Source organism: Sebastes fasciatus, chromosome 2, assembly GCF_043250625.1.
Source record: "Sebastes fasciatus isolate fSebFas1 chromosome 2, fSebFas1.pri, whole genome shotgun sequence".
Lineage (NCBI taxonomy): Eukaryota > Metazoa > Chordata > Actinopteri > Perciformes > Sebastidae > Sebastes > Sebastes fasciatus.
In genome coordinates this window covers 4,558,423-4,582,057 of record NC_133796.1, presented here as the reverse complement: position 1 = coordinate 4,582,057, position 23,635 = coordinate 4,558,423, and the positions used below count along the sequence as shown (strand labels likewise).

Genomic DNA, 23,635 nt, shown 5'->3' with positions numbered 1-23,635 from the left:
GAGACTCTTGTGGATCCAATGAGCCCAACTGTATTCATGTGTGATGATGTTAGTCCCCATAGGAGCCATTTCATTGTAGTGAGACCATTTTTTTCAAACTTGACCTCACTGTATAAAATGACCTGTGGTGACCTCTAGGATAATCACAGCCTCATGAAACTTTACAGCCACAAACTACGGACCTAGAGCATTCAGAGGATGGATGGTTTTCCTAGCTAGATTGACAATAAGGGGGTTTCTGAGCGCCATCCAATCGCCGAAACATGCAATTCTTGCAGAAATCTCAAAATGTCTTGGTCTGCTATTTTGGAGGGATTATTGATCATTTTTTATAAATTCTCCAGTGGTAAAAAAAATTGTTAAATCAAGCACCAAATGTGTCTAACAAATGGTATCAACCCCCAAATTGCTGCAACAATTTATGAGACATAATAGAGCATGGGGATGACATCATATTCTATCATAATGTTCTAAACCATTATACACTTTTACAATTAATTTTAATTCATTCATTCATTTTTATTTCTGATTTATGACAAGAACAATTTCACACAATCTTCAGGTTCTCAGCTTTCAGATGATGTACACCACTTCTATGTGACATCTACTGTTGACCTGCTATCTCCCCCAAAAGACCCCCTGTAACCCCTAAAAAAGACTAGAATAGGTCTATTATGGGTGTCATAGGGTTAATCAATAATGGAAAAAAAAGCCTTAGCTCATTGGTCGATGTCCATCAAACATGTTAAACGCCAGATTCCTGGTGTGAATATTCATATAAGTTTCTGTTTATTTGTAGCAACAATCCTACAGGACGGCGACATTATGCCAAATAGGCAGAGGAATGCATTACGCTGCCGGGGTAGAACCTGCAGGTGGCCCAGGTCTAGAGGCGGCAAGGTCTATGTGCCCTATGTCATCTCCTCCAGTTACAGTAAGTTGCAGTGACCTTTTTGCCTCCTAAAAACCTGTTTAGTCAACGTCAGCTTTGTTTGGTATGTGAGTTACTAAGGTGGAAGGAAGGCCCGTTTAAGGAGAACACTTCTCAGCAGCCTGTTCTTTGTCTCTGTAGCCGACGACGAGAAAAATATCATCGTCAATGCCCTGGACAGCTTCATGACTGACACCTGCGTTACCTTTGTCTTGAAGACTGACCAACTGGATTACCTCGACTTCTTCCCTGGATCTGGGTAGGAACATACACCAACACACACACACACACACATACAGGTTTATAGAAAATATCAGGACTTTTGAAAAAAACGTGACAAATGGGGCCGTGCTTTTCCCAAGGTCCTAGAGACCTGGGAATCAAAGTGTTTCCGAGCCATGCTTCTACGAATACATCCATCTGCTCATATTTTGTCTAAGGTATATTGAAGGAAGGTAAACCACGAGTTGGAAAACGTGCAAAAATTATTGCAAGACTCTCTGCTTGATGACCTATCCTAACCTTAAAGGGATAGTTCGGGTGTTGTAAGTGTATTACTGACAGTAGTTGATGGTTGGTGTGCCCCAGTTTGGATAAACAGACAGGAGCACCGACAGCACAGCAAAGCAATACAGTGCCGGGGATGGCAGAAAAACTTATTTTAGCCACCTAAAATAAAGACTCACTTAAATAAACAAAAAAAAAAGCGATATCCGTTTAAGTGTACGCTATATTTAGAATATTTTTAAAACAATACCTGTTTTTTTCACTGTGATTTCACTGTGTATGTGTGTCTGACAGGTGTTGGTCCTACCTGGGCCGTACGGGAGGAAGACAGCGCATTTCCCTGCAGCAACGGGGTTGCGTGTACAAGGGCACGGTGCAGCACGAGGCTCTCCACGCTCTGGGCTTCCACCACGAGCAAGCCCGCTCCGACAGAAACAGATACATCAGGATCCTCACCCAGAACATCAGGCCAGGTCAGCTATCCCGCGAGAACCTTTATTTCACAGTCCTGGTTTCATGTGTTGCACAATGAGATGAGAACAATGGAGGGGTGAGTTTATAGCTTATTGACTGAAGAGTCACCAATAGAGAGGCGGTCCAGTGGACCACCATGGGACCTTATTTCAGAAAAAATATGAACGGTGGTCAACGACAATTTGATCCTGTTTGAATTGCGCCATGAATCACACAAAGGATGTTTGTCAATTTAAAACATAATTTTTCAAGTCAAGAAAGCCGCATTTTGATGTAAATGGTAAATGGAATGCATTTATAGAGCGCTTTTCTAGTCTTCCGACCACTCAAAGCGCTTTACACTACATGTCAGTATTCACCCATTCACACACTGATGGCAGAGGCTGCTAAGGTGCCAAGTTTGCCCATCAGGATCTAATCTAAATACTCATTCACACACCGATGGCTATGCCTTCGTGAGCAATTTGGGGTTAAGTGTCTTGCTCAAGGACACATCGACCTGTGACCCGGAGCAGCCAGGGATCGAACCACAGACCTTCCGATTGGTCGACGACCTGCTCTACCCTCTGAGCCACAGCCGCCTGTTAGTAGCTTTGTCGTAGTATCATTTAGTTTTGTGTGAAACCGCTAAGTGATCTACAGCTCTCGTCTCGCACAATATACATCACCAACATTAGCTAGCTAGCTAACTTAGCTACGTTTCACGCACAAATGAAACATTATCTGACCTGATGTGTTTTATTCAGCGACTCCTGGTCTTTTTATCAGCCGGGAAGAGAAAGAACGAGTCAGACCCGTCGCTGGTGTGAGTTCATCCCAGTAGGAAACACACAGGCATCGTAGCTTCAGAGAGCGAGAGAAGTCATTACGACACTTTTGGGTGTGTCGTCTTTCTAATTACGTATTTTTCACAGTCTGATACTTCAGCAGTTTTACAGAAAACTGAGACTTTCTTTACTTGCAAAATTATCTTTTAAAACCACAAACATCATATGTGTCATTCATGGTGCAATTCAAACAGGTTAAAAAAAAATATTTGTCTCTCTCCATTGACTACCGATCATGTTTGGTCTACCGGAAGGGGCGGGACTTCGCCTCTCGATAACAGAATAACAAAGTCTACTGCATGCTAGCAGCTGTGTGTTAGGCTAACATGCTCACAATGACGATGCTAATTGGGTAATGTTTACCATCTTAGTTTAGCTGTTATCAGCAGGTAAGCACACAGTCCTGCATCAGGAATATTGGTATTTCACTTGTATTGGTATTGACTACTAAATTTCTGGTATTCTCGCTTGTTTTGCTCTCCTGATCACAGAACTTAAATTTCACTTTAATTCAATGTAAGCAAAAGCCAATAATGTCACTACACAACCTTTGAGGTTATCTAATAACCAAATAGAAGCCAGACTTATATCTACATATAACTGCAGAAAGGAAGATGGTTTGCCGTCAGGGCAGCCAAGATATTAACTAGTATGTAAACTCCTGATTGCACGCAACGGGGGTTAAAGAAGGTTGCAGAAGGTTGCACTGTCACTGAAGAAGAAAACTCTCCCTCTGTACAGGAGCTGAAAGAAACTTCGAGAGGCAGAAGACTAACAACTTGCGTACTCCCTACGACTTCAACTCTATCATGCACTACAGCAAGTAAGTGTGTCTGTGTGAGTGCATGCATGTGTGTCTTTGGATGCATAGCCAGTGGTGGAAGAAGTACTCAGATCTTTTACTTAAGTAAAAGTAGCAATACTACATTGAATAATGTTACATGTAAAAGTCCTGTATTGAAAATCATACTCAAGCTAAAGTACAAAAGTATGAACATCAAAATATACTCAAAGTACCGAAAGTAAAAGTGCTAATTAGGCAGAATGGCCCATTTCAGATTCATATATATATATATACACCTGGATTATAATTAGTGATGCATTAACATTAATGTGTGCATGTTAATGTTGCAGCTGGTAAAGGTGGAGCTAATGCTAACTAATACTCTGTGTAGTTTAACCTATAATAATACTAGGGCTGTCAAAGTTAACGCGATAATAACGTGTTAATGCAAATTTGTTTTGACGCCACTAATTTTTAGGTTGTAGCGGGATCAGTTTTAAATTTATAGTGAAGATATATTATATTATATTTAAAACCCAAAAAAGAATCCATTGGTACCAACCGCGTCATGCTAGCTTGTCGTGAAGGAGGATAAATAACGCTCCAAATTTAAGCAAAATTTTGGTGAGGAAAAACTGTCCTGGCCATTTTCAAAGGGGTCCCTTGACCTCTGACTTCACGATATGTGAATGTATATGGGTTCTATGGGTACCCACGAGTCTCCCCTTTACAGACATGCCCACTTTATGGTAATCACATGCAGTTTGGGGCAAGTCATAGTCAAGTCAGCACACTGACACACTGACAGCTGTTGTTGCCTGTTGGGCTGCAGTTTTGCCATTAGAATTTTTGAAGCAATTACCAGAAGTACTACGTTAGCGTGGTAGTCTGATGTAGCCACTTGTTAGCAACCGCCTTTTTTAAGACACATAGAAGCTTCAAAATTCATGAGTGGAATATTTACTGACAGATTTTATATCGAAGAACAAAACGTTAAAGTCTCTTAAGCTTGTGTTAACCACAGACCTTATTTCAGTCATCTAACTAAAGAACCCATTCAAAACACTTACTGACTTCCAGACAAGGGAACAGGAAGTGTTAAAATGCTAACTCATTTCAGGGTTTTAGGACTCATTCCAGTTTTGAGCCAGTGTGTTTGTGTGCAGCTCTATATAACAACAAACTTGTGTTTGTGTGCTCCTCAAGGTACGCATTCTCCAAAAACGGGCAGCCAACCATCGTCGCAAAGCGCAACCCTAGCCAAGACCTTGGAAGAGCCAAAGAGATGAGCCAAACTGACATCCTTCGCGTCAACAAGCTTTACCGATGCAGTGAGTGGAAAATGAACACTATATTCTGTAAAACTAAAAGGTAACAATTAATTTTACAGGTCTGCAAATTTCAAGGTAATTAGATGATAATTACCTATTTGAAATTTCTTTGGAATTACTGCCAAATTACCGCAATATTTAACTCAACATTTATGAAAAATTACTTTATTATAAACATTATTTATCAATTATATTCATCTATTTTCCAATAGCTGGTAATTTATTTAATACATTTCCAGGAAAAGAATACAAAGTTAATTGATATGCTTTATTTCCATGTCTGCTGATAAATAGATAATAATTAGCAAATAACTTATTTGAAATTTCTTTTAAAAAACTCCCTTAATTATGATATTAGCTACCAGGTTACATTTGTGTAGACAATGAGTCAGACAATGGTGAGATTTGTGCCTGATCAGAAGTGTCTTCTATTAGTTTTCCACCTCCGATGAAGAGCAGCCGCTTCTCAAGCCTAAGGGCCCTATTTTAACCATTATATGCTATTTTAGCAAATAATTATTAAATCATGTTTATAATAAGGTAATTTTAAGGTAAATATTGGGGTAAATTGGCAGTATTTTCAAATACATTTCAAATAGGTTACTTGCTAAATATCACCTAATTATCATGAAATTTAAGAACCTGTAAAATGAAGTGTTTCCTCCTAAAACACAGTGAACACATCCCACTACACTGATTGGGTTACCATGTACCATAATAACAAGGAAAGTAAATATTGATATGAGATATTAATCAGAATCTGATTGTTTGTTTCCTAACCAGGGAATTAATGACGGAAGGAAAAGGGTCGACCTCCAGATAACTTCAACTCTCGACTTGTCGTGATTCAACCAAAGGCCCCAATCTGTTCTACGGCAAGAATATAACCTCAAACAACAAACAGACAGCTTTGACAACATGCTGTCTCTCATTAAGATATTAGCTTATAATGTGCACAGAAAACCTTCAGGAAATTGTTTCAGCTTGTCAGAGAGACTGATGAAGGAAGGTCAGACATGGTACCAGTAACCTGTTGGGAGATTACTTTTTTTTTACTTTATGTTTTTTTTAACAATTTGTAATTGGATTTAAATCATTCACTCACTTTTTCATTGGTTTTAAAATCAATAAACTTTATGATTTGGTAAAGGTTTTACTGAGCTGGCTCACAAAGCCAAGAGACGATGATCTATGACTCATCTATCTATCTATCTATCTATCTATCTATCTATCTTTCATATGAACTACCAGTAGGAGAAGCATTTTGATTTTTTACTTAAGTAAATATTGTAACACACTGCTGTAAAAATACTCCATTGCAAGTAAAAGTCCTGTATTCATGAAGTGTAGTAAAAGTATGCAAAACCTAAAACCAAATATACCAAAATGTAACATAAAATAGAAATAATTGTTTGCAGACACAAGCAGGAAAGTCTGATGGGATCCAATAGCAATTAATAACTTAAAAAAATAAGTATTCTGAATTACCTGGCAATAACAATTAATATAATCAGGACAATTTGAGCTAAATGTCCTTTTTCCTTACTTTTTTAATTTTGTGGTTTCTTCTTGAAATTTGGGATTTATAGTCAATGACTTTGTAGTCATCTCTACCATGAAGGGAAATATGTGTCCAATAAATATACAATCTACAAAAACAAAACATATGTGAGTTTATTTTTCCACCAAAGGAGGCAGCACCCCTCCATGGTTTTTACGGGGGTCTACAGTTTGGATCATTTGGTCTCTTCAGCTCTTCAGTGTAACATCACACATCAGTTCTTTGTTTTACTGTAGATGGATGTACTGTTCAGGTCCATGACCGTCTACAGACTTTACAGGATGTACAGTATATAGTTTGGTGGTTTTAGTCCATTAAGTCCCAGCCTACAGGTCGGACTCGAGCCCCTCCAAAGGTCAACAGATAATAATATGATTAATAGGAGATGCAAGAAATAACATGCAATTGTGAAATCATTTCACCTCTTTGAGCCTCAAACAGTTTAAATTTAAATTAAACCAACTGAGATGTTTAGAGGGGAATTGTTATGACAATTCATGGACATCTGAGACATGACAATGGGCCCCAACTAGGCAATTCAAAAATCTTAATCTGAAAAGTAACTGGTAGTAATTAGGAGGGATGCTCCTAACGACCAATTACCCTGACGTTGAAACGAAAGTTTAAACTTAGACTAGTCGACTAAGTAAGAAAACACACTATTATGATTGTTAAAGTCATCATTATCTTGATCTTTATGTGGTAACACTGTGGTACACATGATCCCTAATGTTGATGTTATGCTGGTGCTCACACTTACTAATTATTACTGAACAAAAACTGATATCATAATCTTTGCAGGTATTTGGTCAGAAAGTATTGAACAAATTAAGATTTTGTCCTGATGGTGCTAAATTAAAAATCAGGGGATCACCAAAATGATCACACGTCATCCTGAAGGGGGAACATGAATGTTTGAAACAAATTTTATGGCAATCCACCCAATAGTTGTTGAGATATTTCAATCTGGACCAACGTGGTGGACCGACCCAATGATATTGCCATCCAAAAGCCAATCACATGACTAAAAAAAGGTTTGGATCTGTGTTGGGACCCACCATCAAGATGGTGGAAGAAACCACATGAACTCAGTCACATGATCCTTGACCCATGGATTCAGCTCAGTAACCATTTGCTACTGTAGCATGATGACTTATTCACATGTACTTGTGAAATTCACCCAGGACAAAACCAAAGGACACTCCTTTGTTTTTTTCTCTTTTTCTTCTCCTCAATAACTGCTGACCGGCAGGAGTTGAGCTGCTGCTCTTCTCACCTCAGCTCTCCCTGCAGACCAGAAGCTGCAGAAGTAGCTTTGCTCTGATCTATGAACTGTTTGAAAACAGACATAGAAACACAAGGAACTTCTAAGGCAAAAGACGCGAGAGCCTGCCTTTTGACCAGCTAACTTCAAGCAACAAGAGCAAGGAAGTTAGCATCAAGCTACCAAGCTGAAGAAACAGGACATGACCAGTTTCCCTCCAAGCTGCACAACTGGATCTCACACAGCAAAGACAACATCTTTGACTTGGAACCACAACTTCAACACATGGAATTGCAACCCTTTCTGCCATGGATTGGTAACGTATTGGGCTTACTTTAGTATTTGCAATTGCACACGCCTGAGCAAGACTGTTCAAATTTGATTTCTGTGAATGTACCTGTATTGATATGTTTAATGTTATTCATTGAGTTTGATTGTTGTGATATTATTTGTAGTTAACATATTTGGGTAGCTGGTTTTGCCACATCTGATGTGTTAAATTATGCCACATAGACAAAAGGTCTTGCATGCAAATTAACCATCTTTTCTAACCGACTGCATAGTCCGACACACATTAAGATCACATACATAAACAGTGAATTAGTTTTAAAACATAACATACACATTCAGATAATCTCAACCCCCACATCACACCCCCTTTTGTCCTTCCTGAGCACATGTGTTCCGAAGAACAAAGAGGCCATGTGGTGACATCCTGGCGGCCAACTTTAATCCAGCCATCTTTGTAGTTTTACAGTCAGCCATATTGTCTGTAGGCATGTGCAGACATCTTGAGACATCTTGTCTCTCTCTCTCTCCCCCTCACTCTCTCACACACATTCAAACACACACACACACACACACACACACACACACACACACACACACACACACACACACACACACATGCTCACACACAGTGTTTGGTTTGTTTTGTTTAGTTATTTAGTTAGATTAATATTGTGTTTTACACCTTTATTATTTTGTAAATAAACGTTTGTGGATTAAACATGCTGGTCTGTTTAATGTTGTACAAGAGTGAATAATGCCAACCGCTGCTGTGTCAAGAACTCCGATATCCTTCAACCTTTACTATCTATTTTGGTTATAGTTATTCATTTAATTATTAATCAAAGTTCTAAATTGATAGTTTAGTGAAGTTAAATCTGAGGCATCATTATACGTATAATGACATTTAATATCTACAGTCTGGCTTCAATTCACCACCTCACCGTCTGCGTCGGCAGTTTCCCATACCACGGTGCTTCCATAATGTGCGTACGCATGGGTCAAAGTTTACGTACTGGTGCGCACATTCTACCATCAAGTTTGTTTTTATAGATCACACCTGTTGCGTGGGAGGTGGCGTACGCACATTTGCATATATTAATGCCACGATAATGAGTACGCCTTTGTTCATTTCCGTGTGTCATTTGTACGGCATGTATCCTGCACTGACTGCAATGTAAAATGCATGTCAATGCTACGATAAGAGTTAGTGATGTAGTATAAAAAGCGAGAAAGACCACTTGCGGTAGGCGGATGAGGAGGTGGATGGGTTCGACAAACAACAAACTTTTGAGCAGGAGACCTGAGTTCGAGACCGTTGTTTTGTTTTGTATGTTACATTGGCGTTTGTCACGTGTTTTTTATTGACGTTTGTGTTTTTTGTAGTTGTTTCCGTACGTTTTTACTTAGTTCAGGTACTTACTTTAAGCCCAACCATGACCTTTTCCCTTACACTAACTTCAGACAATTCAGCATGTTGAATTCATCACTTTTATTACCTTCAAATACACTCAATGGCTGTATGCTGTAAGCCTGTACCGTGGTGGATGTATTAACGTCTCTGTTCCCAAACAACCGGTTTGTGTTGTTGTTATGTAACGTTATGTACGAATTCCAACTAAAAGACGTCCTGCTTTGTGTCATAACCAAACTGACATGAGCGATGAGTGTCCTAACGTGACGAAAATCACTGCCTCTTGCATATTTCTGTCAGATGAACAAACTTGAATCTGTCCGTTCTGAACTCTGAATGTGTTTTTCCTGGTGAACAAGTTTTGTTTTTTTTTGTTGTTGGAGTTGAGTGCTGTTGACTTTTAACCCTTTAACACTGACTTTACTTCCTCGTTGTTTGGAGTCCCTCAGATCCAACTGCTGTATGTGTAAAATAATAATAATAGTTTCAAAATCAACACTTTTTTCTGACCTTTAAACATTTATTAAAACCCAACATGTGGAAAAGTATTGCAGTTCCTTTGCCACAAACTCTGCTTGCACAGTGATGATGTGCAAATATATTGCATATTTCTTTTATTTGCCAAAAAGTCAATCGCAGATAAATCTATTGTATGCTAACCTACATCCCACTTAAACAAACTGTTGTAAAAATTGCGATTAATCACATGGAGTGGAAAAATATGCTGCTTTATGCAAATGTATGTATATATTTATTATTGGAAATCATCGGAATCATCGAATCGGAAGTTCGTTATTTAACCTCCTTCAGGAGGCTTTCTACTTTAATATGATACCAGTATCTTCACTATCTTTAAAACTGACTACAACGTAAAAATCTCAAGTTGTGTTAATGCGTTTACAAATTATTAACTTTGACAGCCCTATTTTATCTATTTATCTGTGCTTATATCTGTCTTTGTGCTGCTGAAACACCTGAATTTCCCTTCTGGGGATCAATAAAGATTTAACTTATTCTAGTCACTTTTAAGGAAAGCTTCATGAAGTAATATATGTTTACCAACCCCTTCTTTCTCAAAGTGATCAATAAGCCATTTGTTAGTTTGTCACTTGACAATGACTCATCCATTCACATGCATTCTCCCATCTAAGACGATCTACTTACTGAGTGTTGACTGATGAAGGTTGTTGTGCTCTGACCTGCGGAGAAAAGAAGTTACATAACATCTGTACTTTGGGTAAAAATAGCCTCATCCCTGAGAAGAAGTTTTACCACCCAGAAACATGTTGAGTTTTACAGAAACACTTTTCTAAATACATTCCACTGCTTCTCGATGTCATGAACAGTTTTTGACACAACAGGCCTGAGGGCTCATTGTTGATTTTGTTTTTCTTGCATTTACTCTTATTTTCCTTTCTTTTTTTTGGTTATATCTGATATCATCAGTGGTGGAGTGCAACTAACTTAACCTACACAAGGGTTGCTCGATGTATTTTCATGTAATGCTACTTTATACATCTACTCAACTACATTGCAAAGAGCAAAATATTGTATTTTTTGCTCCAAACACACTCATCTGGCAGCTATATAGGTACTTTACAAATTAAGATTTGAAATACAAAACATATGATGAGCTTATAAACTATGATGTTCTGTTATTGATTATAGCTACTACCAAACAGTGAGTTTGTTTATATATGGTTAAAAAATGTTAATTAAACTTAGATAATAGTTATTTTACTATTAACAAACAATGAAATGATAATTAATAATGTTTACTAATTATTAATAATGCTATCATTTCTGTTATTCTATCATTGTTTGTGATAATTACACTCTGATTTCAGTAGTAAAGCATTTATTATTAATTTATTGTTGTACACATTATAACATTTTATATTCTATATTAAGTATTTGTAAATATTTACCAAATGATATGCAAACCTTTAATAAATCATTTGTAAAACTATCTATAAACATTACATAGATAAATGGACAAGAAACCAATGTTTATAGATGCTTTACAAAGTATTTATTAACCATTTAACAATGTATTATAATCATGATTTTCAACTTTATAATATTAATCCAAATAATGTTTATGGACGGTTTACAATCCAGTTATTATAATACTATACTATACTATATTATCCAGTTATATTAATAAAGTGTTACAAATATGTATGTAATATTTATAGATTTTGTTTTACAAACAATTTCTTTCCATTTCATAAAAATAAACAAATATTTATAATATAGAATATAAAAAGTTGTAATTTGTGCCACAATAAAACTGTTAAATAACTTAATCAATTATAACGTATATATAATATTCATATATTTGAACATGAAGTATTTGAGTGACAGCTGGGTGCAACAGATAATGATGAATCCTCGGACGCACCCTCTGAGAGTTGCCTACAAAGAGGGATGGGCTGAGCACCTGCAGCATCGAGCATCAGACTCAACAGGTGCAACAGGTAAACTCCTCTCATCTCCTTCTTATTCTTTTTGTTCTTAACTTATTGTATTTAACTGAAAAAACACTGTTCACATTTTGACTTTATTTACAGATTGAACTCAAGATGACCACCGTCATGACTCCAGTTTGCCTTTTCCTCCTCTTCCTCTCGGTGACGGCCGCTCCTTGGGTAAGTCTGACTCTTTTAACACTGGGATTAAAGACAAAAACCCTAAAAATCTCTAATTTTAATTAACTAAAGGAGAAAAAGGAAATTTTGTTATGAGCTTCATGCGTTTTTTAGATAGTTCAATTGTTTTTTTAAATCATTTCATTAGCTTTTAAGATGGTGGACAATTGTCAAAATCTGTGATAAAAAAATCCTTAAAATCTTTCATTTTAATTAACTAAAAGAGAAAAAGGAAATTTTGTTATGAGTTTGATGCATTTTTGAGATAGTTCGGTTGTTTTTTTAAATAATTTATGAGCCTTTAAGATGGTGGAGAATTTTCAAAATCTGGGGTAAAAAAAATTCTCAACATCTCTTTTAGCTCATAAATTTTTTTTATTTTTTTCTCTTTTAATGAACTAAAATAGAAAAAAAAAAATTTGTTTTGAGCTTGATGCATTTTTGAGATAGTTCAGTTGTTTTTTAAAATCATTTTATGAGCCTTTAAGATGTTGGAGGATTGTCAAAATCCATAAAAGAGCATTCTTTAATTTACATGAATGGAATTTTTTAAAAACAAAGGACATTTTTATTCTGGTTTTCACTTGACAGAAACAGAACTATCGCTAGAAAACATGGTTTTAAATTGTGCATTGTTGTGCTTTTGTTTTGCAGAGTGCAATCGAAACAGGTGAGTTGATTAATGGAGAATTCTCTCAAATATTGAAATTAAAATGTATTTCTTTTCTCTTTCCTCTCGATTCACATCTGACATGTGAGCAATTTACAAGCTAAACTGCTGCTAATAGTTTCTGGTATCATCTGGTTTTCTTTCAGAAGAGCTGGAAAGTGAATCAACTATTGAAGGCATCGAGAGAGCGAACCAAAACTTAAGTAAGACAGAAGTTTTATATAATCTATAAATACATGATGGCGAAAACACAGACATGCCAACTTTATGATAATCACATGCAGTTTTATGAATGCAGCATAAATCTGCTATTTTCTATTTTAAAATGGTGTGTTTGAATATTTCTGCATACTGGGGTCCCTAAACAGTCTTGAATTACATAAATTGGGTATCACAGTAAAGCTGAGACTCTTGTGGAGCCAATGAGCCCAGCTGTATTCTTGTGTGATGATGTTAGTCCCTAAAATAGCCATTTCATTGTAGTGAGACCATTTTTTTCAAACTTGACCTGACTCTATAAAATGACCTGTGATGACCTCTAGGATAATCACAGCCTCATGAAACTTTACAGCCACAAACAAGAGAGCTAGAGCATTCAGAGGATGGATGGCTTTCATAGCTAGATTGACAATAAGGGGGTTTCTGAGCAGTTTACACAAAACAAGTTCTCGCCATCCAATCGCCTTAACATGCATTTCTTGCAGAAATCTCAAAATGACAAAAGCTTTTGAAACCAAATCACAGCATGGCTTTTTCTATGGTGTTCCTCAAGGTCTTGCTGTCTTAATATGCTATTTTGGAGGGATCATTGGTCATTTTTTATCACTTCTCAAGTGGTAAAAAAAATGGTTAAATTTAGCACAAAATCTGTGTAACAAATGGTATCAACCCATAAATTGCTGCAACAACTTATGAGACATATTTGAGCATGGGGATGGTCATCATATACTTTTATGATAATTTTGTAAACCCTTATACACTTTTATAATTATTTTAATTTATTAATCAAATTTTATTTCTGATTTATGACTAGAACAATTTGACACACAGTGCTGAGCTGCATCTCCTGCTATCTCCCCCTAAACCCCCCCTAAAAAAGACAAGAATATTATGGGTGTCATAGGGTTAATCAATGATGGAAAAAAAAGCCTTTGCTCATTGGTCGATGTCCATCAAACATGTAAAACTCCAGATTCCTGGTGTGAATATTCATATAAGTGTCTGTTTATTTGTAGCAACAATCCTACGGGACGGCGACATTATGCCAAATACGCGGAGGAATGCATTACTCTGCTCGTTTAAAGGCTGCAGGTGGCCCAAGTCTAGAAACGGCAGGGTATATGTGCCCTATCTCATCTCCTCCAGTTACAGTAAGTTGCAGTGACCTTTTTGCCTCCTAAAGAAACAGTCTAGTCAAAATCAGCTTTGTTTGGTATGTGAGTTACTAATGTACACCACTTCTATGTGACATCTACTGTTGACCTGCTATCTCCCCCAAAAGACCCCCTGTACCCCCTAAAAAAGACTAGAATAGGTCTATTATGGGTGTCATAGGGTTAATCAATAATGGAAAAAAAAGCCTTAGCTCATTGGTCGATGTCCATCAAACATGTTAAACGCCAGATTCCTGGTGTGAATATTCATATAAGTTTCTGTTTATTTGTAGCAACAATACTACAGGACGGCGACATTATGTCAAATAGGCAGAGGAATGCATTACGCTGCCGGGGTAGAACCTGCAGGTGGCCCAGGTCCGGAGGCGGCAAGGTCTATGTGCCCTATGTCATCTCCTCCAGTTACAGTAAGTTGCAGTGACCTTTTTGCCTCCTAAAAACCTGTTTAGTCAACGTCAGCTTTGTTTGGTATGTGAGTTACTAAGGTGGAAGGAAGGCCTGTTTAAGGAGAACACTTCTCAGCAGCCTGTTCTTTGTCTCTGTAGCCAGAGACGAGACAATCATCATCGTCAATGCCCTGAACAGCTTCATGACTGACACCTGCGTTACCTTTGTCATGAAGACCTGGCAATGGGATTACCTCGACTTCTTCCCTGGATCTGGGTAGGAACATACACCAACACACACACACGCACACATACAGGTTTATAGACAATATCAAGACTTTTGAAAAAGACGTGACAAATGGGGCCGTGCTTTTCCCAAGGTCCTAGAGACCTGGGAATCAAAGTGTTTCCGAGCCATGCTTCTACAAATACATCCATCTGTTGAGATGTTGTCTAAGGTATATTGAAGGTGTGTTATCATAGAATTGTCCTCATTTGTCATGAAAAGGAGTACACACACACAAACACACACACACACACAGGATTTAATGAGAAGTAGATCTCATTAATCTGTGATTACATGTGTTACTTTCTGCACCCATTTTCTGATTGCTTGTGTTTGGTCATCATCTTGCATTCTGTCAGTGTTGAAAAAAGTTCTCTGATCCGTTAAGCAAAAGTTGCAGCACAACAACGTGAAAGTACTCCCATTACAAGTAAAAAATACTGCATTCAGACCTCATCCTGCATTTATCAGCAAAATGTAAAGTATTACAAGTAAAAGTACTTTGCAGTCAACACATTCTCACTCATCAAATACCGCCGCTTGGTCAGCGCCCCTCGGCATCGGAGGCCGACACACGGGGTACCCCTCTTGCGTTACTTTTAGATGGACCAGGGACGGCGTGTCAATATACGCTCATTACATGCATAGTGTCCTTTCAAAATAAACTTCCGTTTTCACAGGAAGTTAGGTATAACTAACACAACCACTTAGTTAGGGATTAACTTCACTGACTAGCGACTCTCGTGATTCACTATGGCAAGCCATTTCAACATTTAATAGCTACAGGATATTTGTAGAGATATCTGCATTCTATTTTGACTAGGCAAAACTCTAGTTCTAGATATCCGTAATTTTATACATTTTCCTTTTTTTAATTAATATTTTAAGACATTTATGTTCATTTTCATCCAGCTTTGTGCATCATTATAAATATCAATATAAAAACATTTTCTAAAAATGGGGGATTTCATGATTTTCTCAGTAAGACTAACTATAGATGAAGTAACTATAGATGTCAGTCTTAATACACAAAAAATATAAAATATGTTGGTGTTTTTATGATGCCTAAAGCTGTTGCGGAAATATTTTTTTTTCTGATATTGCAGATAAATGGCAGCTAGAAAGGTGTGCTATGTTAGCTTTGACTCTTAGCATCTAATATACTGTAAATGAATTCAACAGTAATATTAAGTTATTTTTTAAATGTAGTTCAAAATACACAATTACCAAGCTGTATGGAAAGGACACATAACAAATACTTGAGAAGAAAAGGTGATCTTCACCTTGTTTTTTCTTGATCCTGAGGGTCACCTATGTGGGCGGCTGAACCTGTCATCCATGTGCTCACCTGCTAACTTCTGTTTCCATAGAAACTAGATTTGTTTAAACTTTTACTGTGGCATTTGTTCAGTGTCGCGGTAAGGACTCAGAAGTGTGGAACATTTAAATCCTATAAATGATTTGTAAACAAATATATAATTTGAATACGGTGTTAAGTAATATGTCTATAAAATAATTCCATTTTAAATAATATCATATTATAATTGAATTAGCTCATTTTACGTATCTCAACATTGAGAATCACAGTTGAGGGACATGAAGAAAAGTGGCATTTAACCGTAAAATAATGCATACATTTTCTTAAATCACACTATTTATTTTTTATGTCAAGATGGGTAATAATACCGTGTATATATTTATCAATCATTGCACTGAAAACTTTAACATACATCCAAAATTTCATCGCTAGGACTTAAAAATTCCGGTAGTTGCAGAAATACCCAATATTTATATTTCCCTCTGAAATGTATTGAACTATAAGTATAAATTAACATAAAAATCATATACTCAGGTAAAGCAAAAAAGTACCTTTTATTTAAGTACAGTACTTGAGTAATTTTCCACCACTACACACTGGTTTATATTCTGCTTTTGTGAGTGACATGTGTGGTGCGGTATGCCTCATAAACACTTTGGCTGGTTAACGAGAAAGGGTCGTGTCTGGAAGGTAAACCACGAGTTGCAAAAATGTGCAAAAAATTCTTGCAAGACTCTCTGCTTGATGACCTATCCTAACCTTAAAGGGATAGTTCGGGTGTTGTAGGTGTATTACCTACAGTGGATGACCGGCGTTGTGCCCCCAGTTTGGAGAAACAGACAGGAGCACCGACAGCAGAGCAAAGCAATACAGTGATGTGGACAGGGACGGCAGAAAAAAATATTTTAGCCACCTAAACTAACTTAAAAAAAAAAAAAGAAGCAATATCCGTTTGAGTGTACGCTATATTTAGAATATTTTTAAAACAATACCTGTTTTTTTTACTGGGATTCCACTGTGTGTGTGACAGGTGTTGGTCCTTCCTGGGCCAAACGGGGGGTAGACAGCTCATCTCCCTGGAGCAAGGTAGTTGCGTGTACAAGGGCACGGTGCAGCACGAAGCTCTCCACTCTCTGGGCTTCCACCACGAGCAAGTCCGCTCCGACAGAGACCGATACATCTCCATCCTCACCCAGAACATCAGGCCAGGTCAGCTATTCCACGAGAACCTTTATTTCACAGTCCTGGTTTCATGTGTTGCACAATGAGATGAGAACAATGGAGGGGTGAGTTTATAGCTTATTGACTGAAGAGTCACCAATAGAGAGGCGGTCAGGTGGACCACCATGGGACCTTATTTCAGAAAAAATATGTACGGTGGTCAATGACGAGAGACAAATCATTTTTGATCCTGTTTGGATTGCGCCATGAATCACACAAATGATGTTTGTCAATTTCAGAAAGTTGCAGTTTGTTGTAATATCATCTAGTTTTGCATGAAACCGTTAAGTGATCTACAGCTCTCGTCTCGCACAATATACGTCACCAACACTAGCTAGCTAGCTAACTTAGCTCAATTCACGCACAAATGAAACATTATCTGACCTGATGTGTTTTATTCAGCGACTCCTGGTCTTTTTATCAGCCGGGAAGAGAAAGAACGAGTCAGACCCGTTGCTGGTGTGAGTTCATCCCAATAGGAAACACACAGGCATCGTAGCTTCAGAGAGAGAGAGAAGTCATTACGACACTTTTGGGTGTGTCGTCTTTCTAATTACGTATTTTCACAGTCTGATACTTCAGCAGTTTTACAACAAACTGAGACTTTCTTTACTTGCAAAATTATCTTTTAAAATCACAAACATCATATGTGTGATTCATGGTGCAATTCAAACAGGTTACAAAAAAAATATTTATCTCTCTCCGTTGACTACCGATCATGTTTTTTTCAAAAATAAGGTCCCATGGTGGTCCATCGGAAGGGGCGGGACTTCGCCTCTCTATAACAGAATAACAAAGTCTACTGCCATGCTAGCAGCTCTGTGTTAGGCTAACATGCTCACAATGACGATGCTAATTGGGTCATGTTTACCATCTTCTGTACTACATACTCATTATTTTGAGTGCATAGTGCGTTCCAATTGGGTAGTACGGCAAATGCAGTGCACTCAAAGTACCCGGATGTTGTACTCAAAACGGTCAGATCGTTGAGTGTGGAACGCTGGACACTTTCCACACTCAACTGCCTCCATCTTGGCTACGTAGCGGAAGGGGCGGAGCCACGAGCACTATTCAAACATACGTAGATAACAGAATAAAACAATATAATACGTAAACATACCGGTGCATTTTCAACCAACAGGAGGACACATCGTAGGCGTAGGCGTTGTGCATGTATTTAATCATAAAAAAAAGAATTGGACAAAATTCACAACACTGTATATTAATAAGAACTGATACTTCGGTACCAAGTCGATGGCAAAATTCTGAAAACGTGACGGTACTCATTTTACTACAGTACCGTAGGTACCGTCAGGGCTCGAGAATAACGGCGTTCTGGAGATGATATAAAATGTGTTTGGGATCCAGTAAACTCACTATCGACGCGTCCAGGAGACGCACCCTTTTTATTCCCCGATAATGCGACATCGGGAACAACAAATTTGTGTTGAAACCGGCATGGGGAGAGCTACTAACGTAGCTGTTATCAGCCGGTAAGCAGCACAGTCCTGAGTCGGGAATATTGGTATTTCACTTGTATTGGTATCGACTACTAAATTTCTTGTATTCGCGCTTGTTTTGCTCTCCTGATCACAGAACTTAAATTTCAATCCTATTCAATGTAAGCAAAAGCCAATAATGTCAGTACACAACCTTTGAGGTTATCTAATAACCAAATAGAAGCCAGACTTATATCTACATATAACTGCAGAAAGGAAGATGGTTTGCCATCAGGTCAGCCAAGATATTAACTAGTATGTAAACTCCTGATTGCATGCACCAGACTGCAGAAGGTTGCAGAAAGTTGCACTGTTACTGAAGAAGAAAACTCTCCCTCTGTACAGGAGCTGAAAGAAACTTCCAGAAGAAGAACACTAACAACTTGGGTACTGGTTACGACTTCAACTCTATCATGCACTACAGCAAGTAAGTGTGTTAGTGATGCATTAACATTAATGTGTGCATGTTAATGTTGCAGCTGGTAAAGGTGGAGCTAATGCTAACTAATACTCTGTGTAGCTTAACCTATAATAATACTAGGGCTGTCAAAGGTAACGCGATAATAACGTATTAATGCAAATTTGTTTTAACAACACTAATTTCTGTAACGCATTAATGCAACTTGGTATTTTTAGGTTGTAGTGGGCTCAGTTTTAAAGCTGGAGGGAAGTTAATGGTATCAAATGAAACTAGAAAACCTAATGGATCCATAACGCTCCAAATTTAAGCAAAATGTTGGAGAGGAAAAAACTGTCATGGCCATTTTTAAAGGGGTCCCTTGTCCTCTGACCTCCAGATATGTGAATGTACAGAAAATGGGTTCTATGGGTACCCACGAGTCTCCCCTTTACAGACATGCTCACTTTATGATAATCACATGCAGTTTGGGGGCAAGTCATAGTCAAGTCAGCACACTGACACACTGACAGCTGTTGTTGCCTGTTGGGCTGCAGGTTGCCATGTTATGATTTGAGCATATTTTTATGCTAAATGCGGTACCTTGCGTTTTTAATTTTTGCAGAAAATAAACTCTATAGCAAACACACGTTTATGATACTTACACGTTTTGTTCAGCAAGATAATCTTCACAAATGAACACCACTTTTATAATTTTTGAAGCAATTGCCAGAAGTAAAAAAGCTAACGTCAGCGTAGTAGTCTCATTTAGCCACCTGTTAGCAACCGCCTTTTTTAAGACACATAGAAGCTTCAAAATTCATGAGTGGGATATTTACTGACGGATTTTATATATCGTAGAACAAAACGTTAAAATCTCTTAAGCTTATTACAGTCATCTAACTAAAGAACCCATTCAAAAAACTCACTGACTTCCAGACAAGGGAACAGGAAGTGTTAAAATGCTAACTCATTTCTAGGTTTTAGAACTCATTCCTGCAGCACTGTTTACAAAATCAATTGTGGGTTTGGAGCAAGTATATAAACTATATAACAACAATCTTGTGTTTGTGTGCTCCTCAAGGTACGCCTTCTCCAAAAACGGGCAGCCAACCATCGTCGCTAAGCGCAACCCTGACCAAGTCCTTGGAAAAGCCAAAGAGATGAGCCAAACTGACATCCTTCGCGTCAACAAGCTTTACGGATGCAGTGAGTGAAGAATTAACACTATATTCTGTAAAACTAAAAGGTAACACTTAATTTTACAGGCCTGCAAATTTAATTGTTTAAATTAAAGTTAATTGATATGCTTTATTTACATGTCTGCTGATAAATAGATAATAATTAGCAAATAACTTATTTGAAATTTCTTTTAAAAAACTCCCTGAATCATGATATTAGCTACCAGGTTACATTTGTGTAGACAATGAGTCAGACAATGGTGAGATTTGTGCCTGATCAGAAGTGTCTTCTATTAGTTTTCCACCTCCGATGAAGAGCAGCCGCTTCTCAAGCCTAAGGGCCCTATTTTAACCATTATATGCTATTTTAGCAAATAATTATTAAATCATGTTTATAATAAGGTAATTTTAAGGTAAATATTGGGGTAAATTGGCAGTATTTTCAAATACATTTCAAATAGGTTACTTGCTAAATATCACCTAATTACCATGAAATGTACGGACCTGTAAAATGAAGTGTTTCCTCCTAAAACACAGTGAACACATCCCACTACACTGATTGGGTTACCATGTACCATAATAACAAGGAAAGTAAATATTGATATGAGATATTAATCAGAATCTGATTGTTTGTTTCCTAACCAGGGAATTAATGGGGAGATTACTTTGTTCTTACTTTGTGTTTTAACAATTTGTAATTTGATTTAAATCATTGACTCACTTTTTCATTGGTTTTAAAACCAATAAACTTTATGATTTGGTTAAGGTTTTACTGAGCTGGCTCACAGAGCCAAGAGACGATGATCTATGACTCATCTATCTATCTATCTATCTATCTATCTTTCATATGAACTACCAGTAGGAGAAGCATTTAGATTTTTTACTTAAGTAAATATTGCAACACACTGCTGTAAAAATACTCCATTGCAAGTAAAAGTCCTGTATTCATGAAGTGTAGTAAAAGTATGCAAAACCTAAAACCAAATATACCAAAATGTAACATAAAATAGAAATAACTCAGAATGTGTTACAGCTATGGTAATTGTGTGCAGACACAAGCAGGGAAGTCTGATGGGATCCAATAGCAATTAATAACTTAAAAAAATAAGTATTCTGAATTACCTGGCAATAACAATTAATATAATCAGGACAATTTGAGCTAAATGTCCTTTTTCCTTACTTTTTTAATTTTGTGGTTTCTTCTTGAAATTTGGGATTTATAGTCAATGACTTTGTATTCATCTCTACCATGAAGGGAAATATGTGTCCAATAAATATACAATCTACAAAAACAAAAAATATGTCATTTTATTTTTCCACCAAAAGGAGGCAGCACCCCTCCATGGTTTTTACGGGAGTGTACAGTTTGGATCATTTGGTCTTTTCAGCTCTTCAGTGTAACATCACACATCAGTTCTTTGTTTTACTGTAGATCAGGGGTCTCAAACTCGCGGCCCGCGGGCCAATTGCGGCCCGCAAGACGATATTTTGTGGCCCCCACCTTGATATGAAAGTTTAATGTTAGTGCGGCCCGCAAGTTTTATGTGAATGGCCCTTTGCCGCGTTGTGTGTGGAAGGTCCCTTTGTTGCGCGAGCCCGAGCTGAACGAACCTACCAATCACAGTGGGGTATATGGCTCCCGGGGGCGGGCAATCGGCCGGGCTTGATGCAAGCAGAGAAACATTTCACAACAACTATGGCGGCGCCCGTGTAACATCGCATAAGCTTGATTAAAGCTTGATTTATACTTCTGCGTTGAATCGACGCCGTAGCCTGACGTGCACCTCTCCAGAAATGTAACTACACGTCGCGGCGACGCAGACCGCAACAGCTGTGATTGGTCCAGTCTCTCAGCGATGCTGAGCGGCCAGGACCCCGGACAACCACAGAAAGTTCAACTTCTCTCTGCCTCGATCTTTTCAATGTTTGTTCACACAAATCGACTCAGATGTATTTTCTCTTTTCGCCGTTCCAGTAATGTCAGTAAAAGTTCTGTGGTTCAACAGTTATTAGCTCCAACTCCGCTCAGTTTCTGTTTGTAGTACAAGAAGAAGAAGAAGAAGAAGAAGGAAACTCATAGAGACGCCGCCGCCAACTAGCGGTTTGGTGGTGTAATTGCAGAGCAACACAAACACAGCAGGCACAACTTTATTGCGGAGTGACACCAAGTGGAATGAATATATATCTTGTCACACAGCCCCAATCATGTCTTTTTCAAAGCCTGCAGTGAAGAGAAAGGTTGGTGACGAGCACAGACAATTTCAGGAAAAGTGGGAGACGCAATAGAGGTCATGTTCAGAAGAACCGTTCATGTTCTTCAATGTTCCATTAATGTTCAGGACAGTTCATGTTCAGAAGAACCGTTCATGTTCAGAAGAACCCATTCAAGTTAAAGAACTGTTAATAATGACGTTTGAGAAGATTGTTTTTTTTTTAACAAAGCTTTTTTTGTGGAATACCTGATGCGGCCCAGCCTCACCCAGACTCTGCCTCCAGCGGCCCCCAGGTAAATTGAGTTTGAGACCACTGCTGTAGATGGATGTACTGTTCAGGTCCATGACCGTCTACAGACTTTACAGGATGTACAGTATATAGTTTGGTGGTTTTAGTCCATTAAGTCCCAGCCTACGGGTCGGACTCGAGCCCCTCCAAAGGTCAACAGATAATGATATGATTAATAGGAGATGCAAGAAAAAACATGCAATTGTGAAATAATTTCACCTCTTTGAGCCTCAAACAGTTTAAATTTAAATTAAACCAACTGAGATGTTTAGAGGGGAATTGTTATGACAATTCATGGACATATGAGACATGACAATGGGCCCCAACTAGGCACTTCAAAAATCTTAATCTGAAAAGTAACTGGTAGTAATTAGGAGGGATGTTCCTGATGACCAATTACCCTGACGTTGAAACGAAAGTTTAAACTTAGACTAGTCGACGAAGTAAGAAAACACACTATTATGATTGTTAAAGTCTTCATTATCTTGATCTTTATGTGGTAACTCTATAATTCTTACAAAATTTTATGGCAATCCATCCAATAGTTGTTGAGATATTTCAATCTGGACCAAAGTCGTGGACCGACCCAACAACACTGCCATCCAGAAAGCCATGTCAGATATTTAAAAAACGGTTTGGATATGTTACTTGAAAAGAACGCTTTTACATCCAAGACAGCAAAACTGGTAAGACCTGAGCCACACAACCTCCTCTCCAACGCCAGGTACACACTACACGAGAATTAAGGG

The 23,635-nt window shown here is 37.8% G+C and overlaps 2 protein-coding genes and 1 long non-coding RNA gene across 3 annotated transcripts in view; 2 read left to right on the top strand and 1 right to left on the bottom strand.

Moving 5' to 3' along the window:
- Positions 1-699: 699 nt before the first annotated feature.
- On the top strand, positions 700-6,256 carry LOC141782961 (hatching enzyme 1.2-like). The gene is made up of 6 exons (XM_074659811.1): positions 700-934; positions 1,073-1,190; positions 1,733-1,911; positions 3,481-3,562; positions 4,730-4,854; positions 5,638-6,256. Exons 1-6 carry the CDS (start codon positions 700-702, stop codon positions 5,643-5,645), a joined length of 747 nt encoding a protein of 248 aa, XP_074515912.1. The 3' UTR covers positions 5,646-6,256.
- The window catches only part of LOC141783038 (uncharacterized), a 42,311-nt gene continuing 19,584 nt past the window's right edge, over positions 909-23,635 (bottom strand). The window contains exons 3-5 of the long non-coding RNA XR_012597199.1: positions 17,079-17,330; positions 1,746-1,946; positions 909-1,186 (exon numbers count right to left, since the gene is read on the bottom strand). This is a non-coding gene — a long non-coding RNA (uncharacterized LOC141783038). The remainder of the gene's footprint in view (positions 1,187-1,745; positions 1,947-17,078; positions 17,331-23,635) is intronic.
- LOC141783015 (hatching enzyme 1.2-like) lies at positions 14,200-21,644 on the top strand. The gene is made up of 4 exons (XM_074659915.1): positions 14,200-14,759; positions 17,117-17,295; positions 19,152-19,233; positions 20,288-21,644. The coding sequence occupies exons 1-4, from the start codon at positions 14,686-14,688 to the stop codon at positions 20,418-20,420; spliced, it is 468 nt and encodes a 155-aa protein (XP_074516016.1). The 5' UTR covers positions 14,200-14,685; the 3' UTR covers positions 20,421-21,644.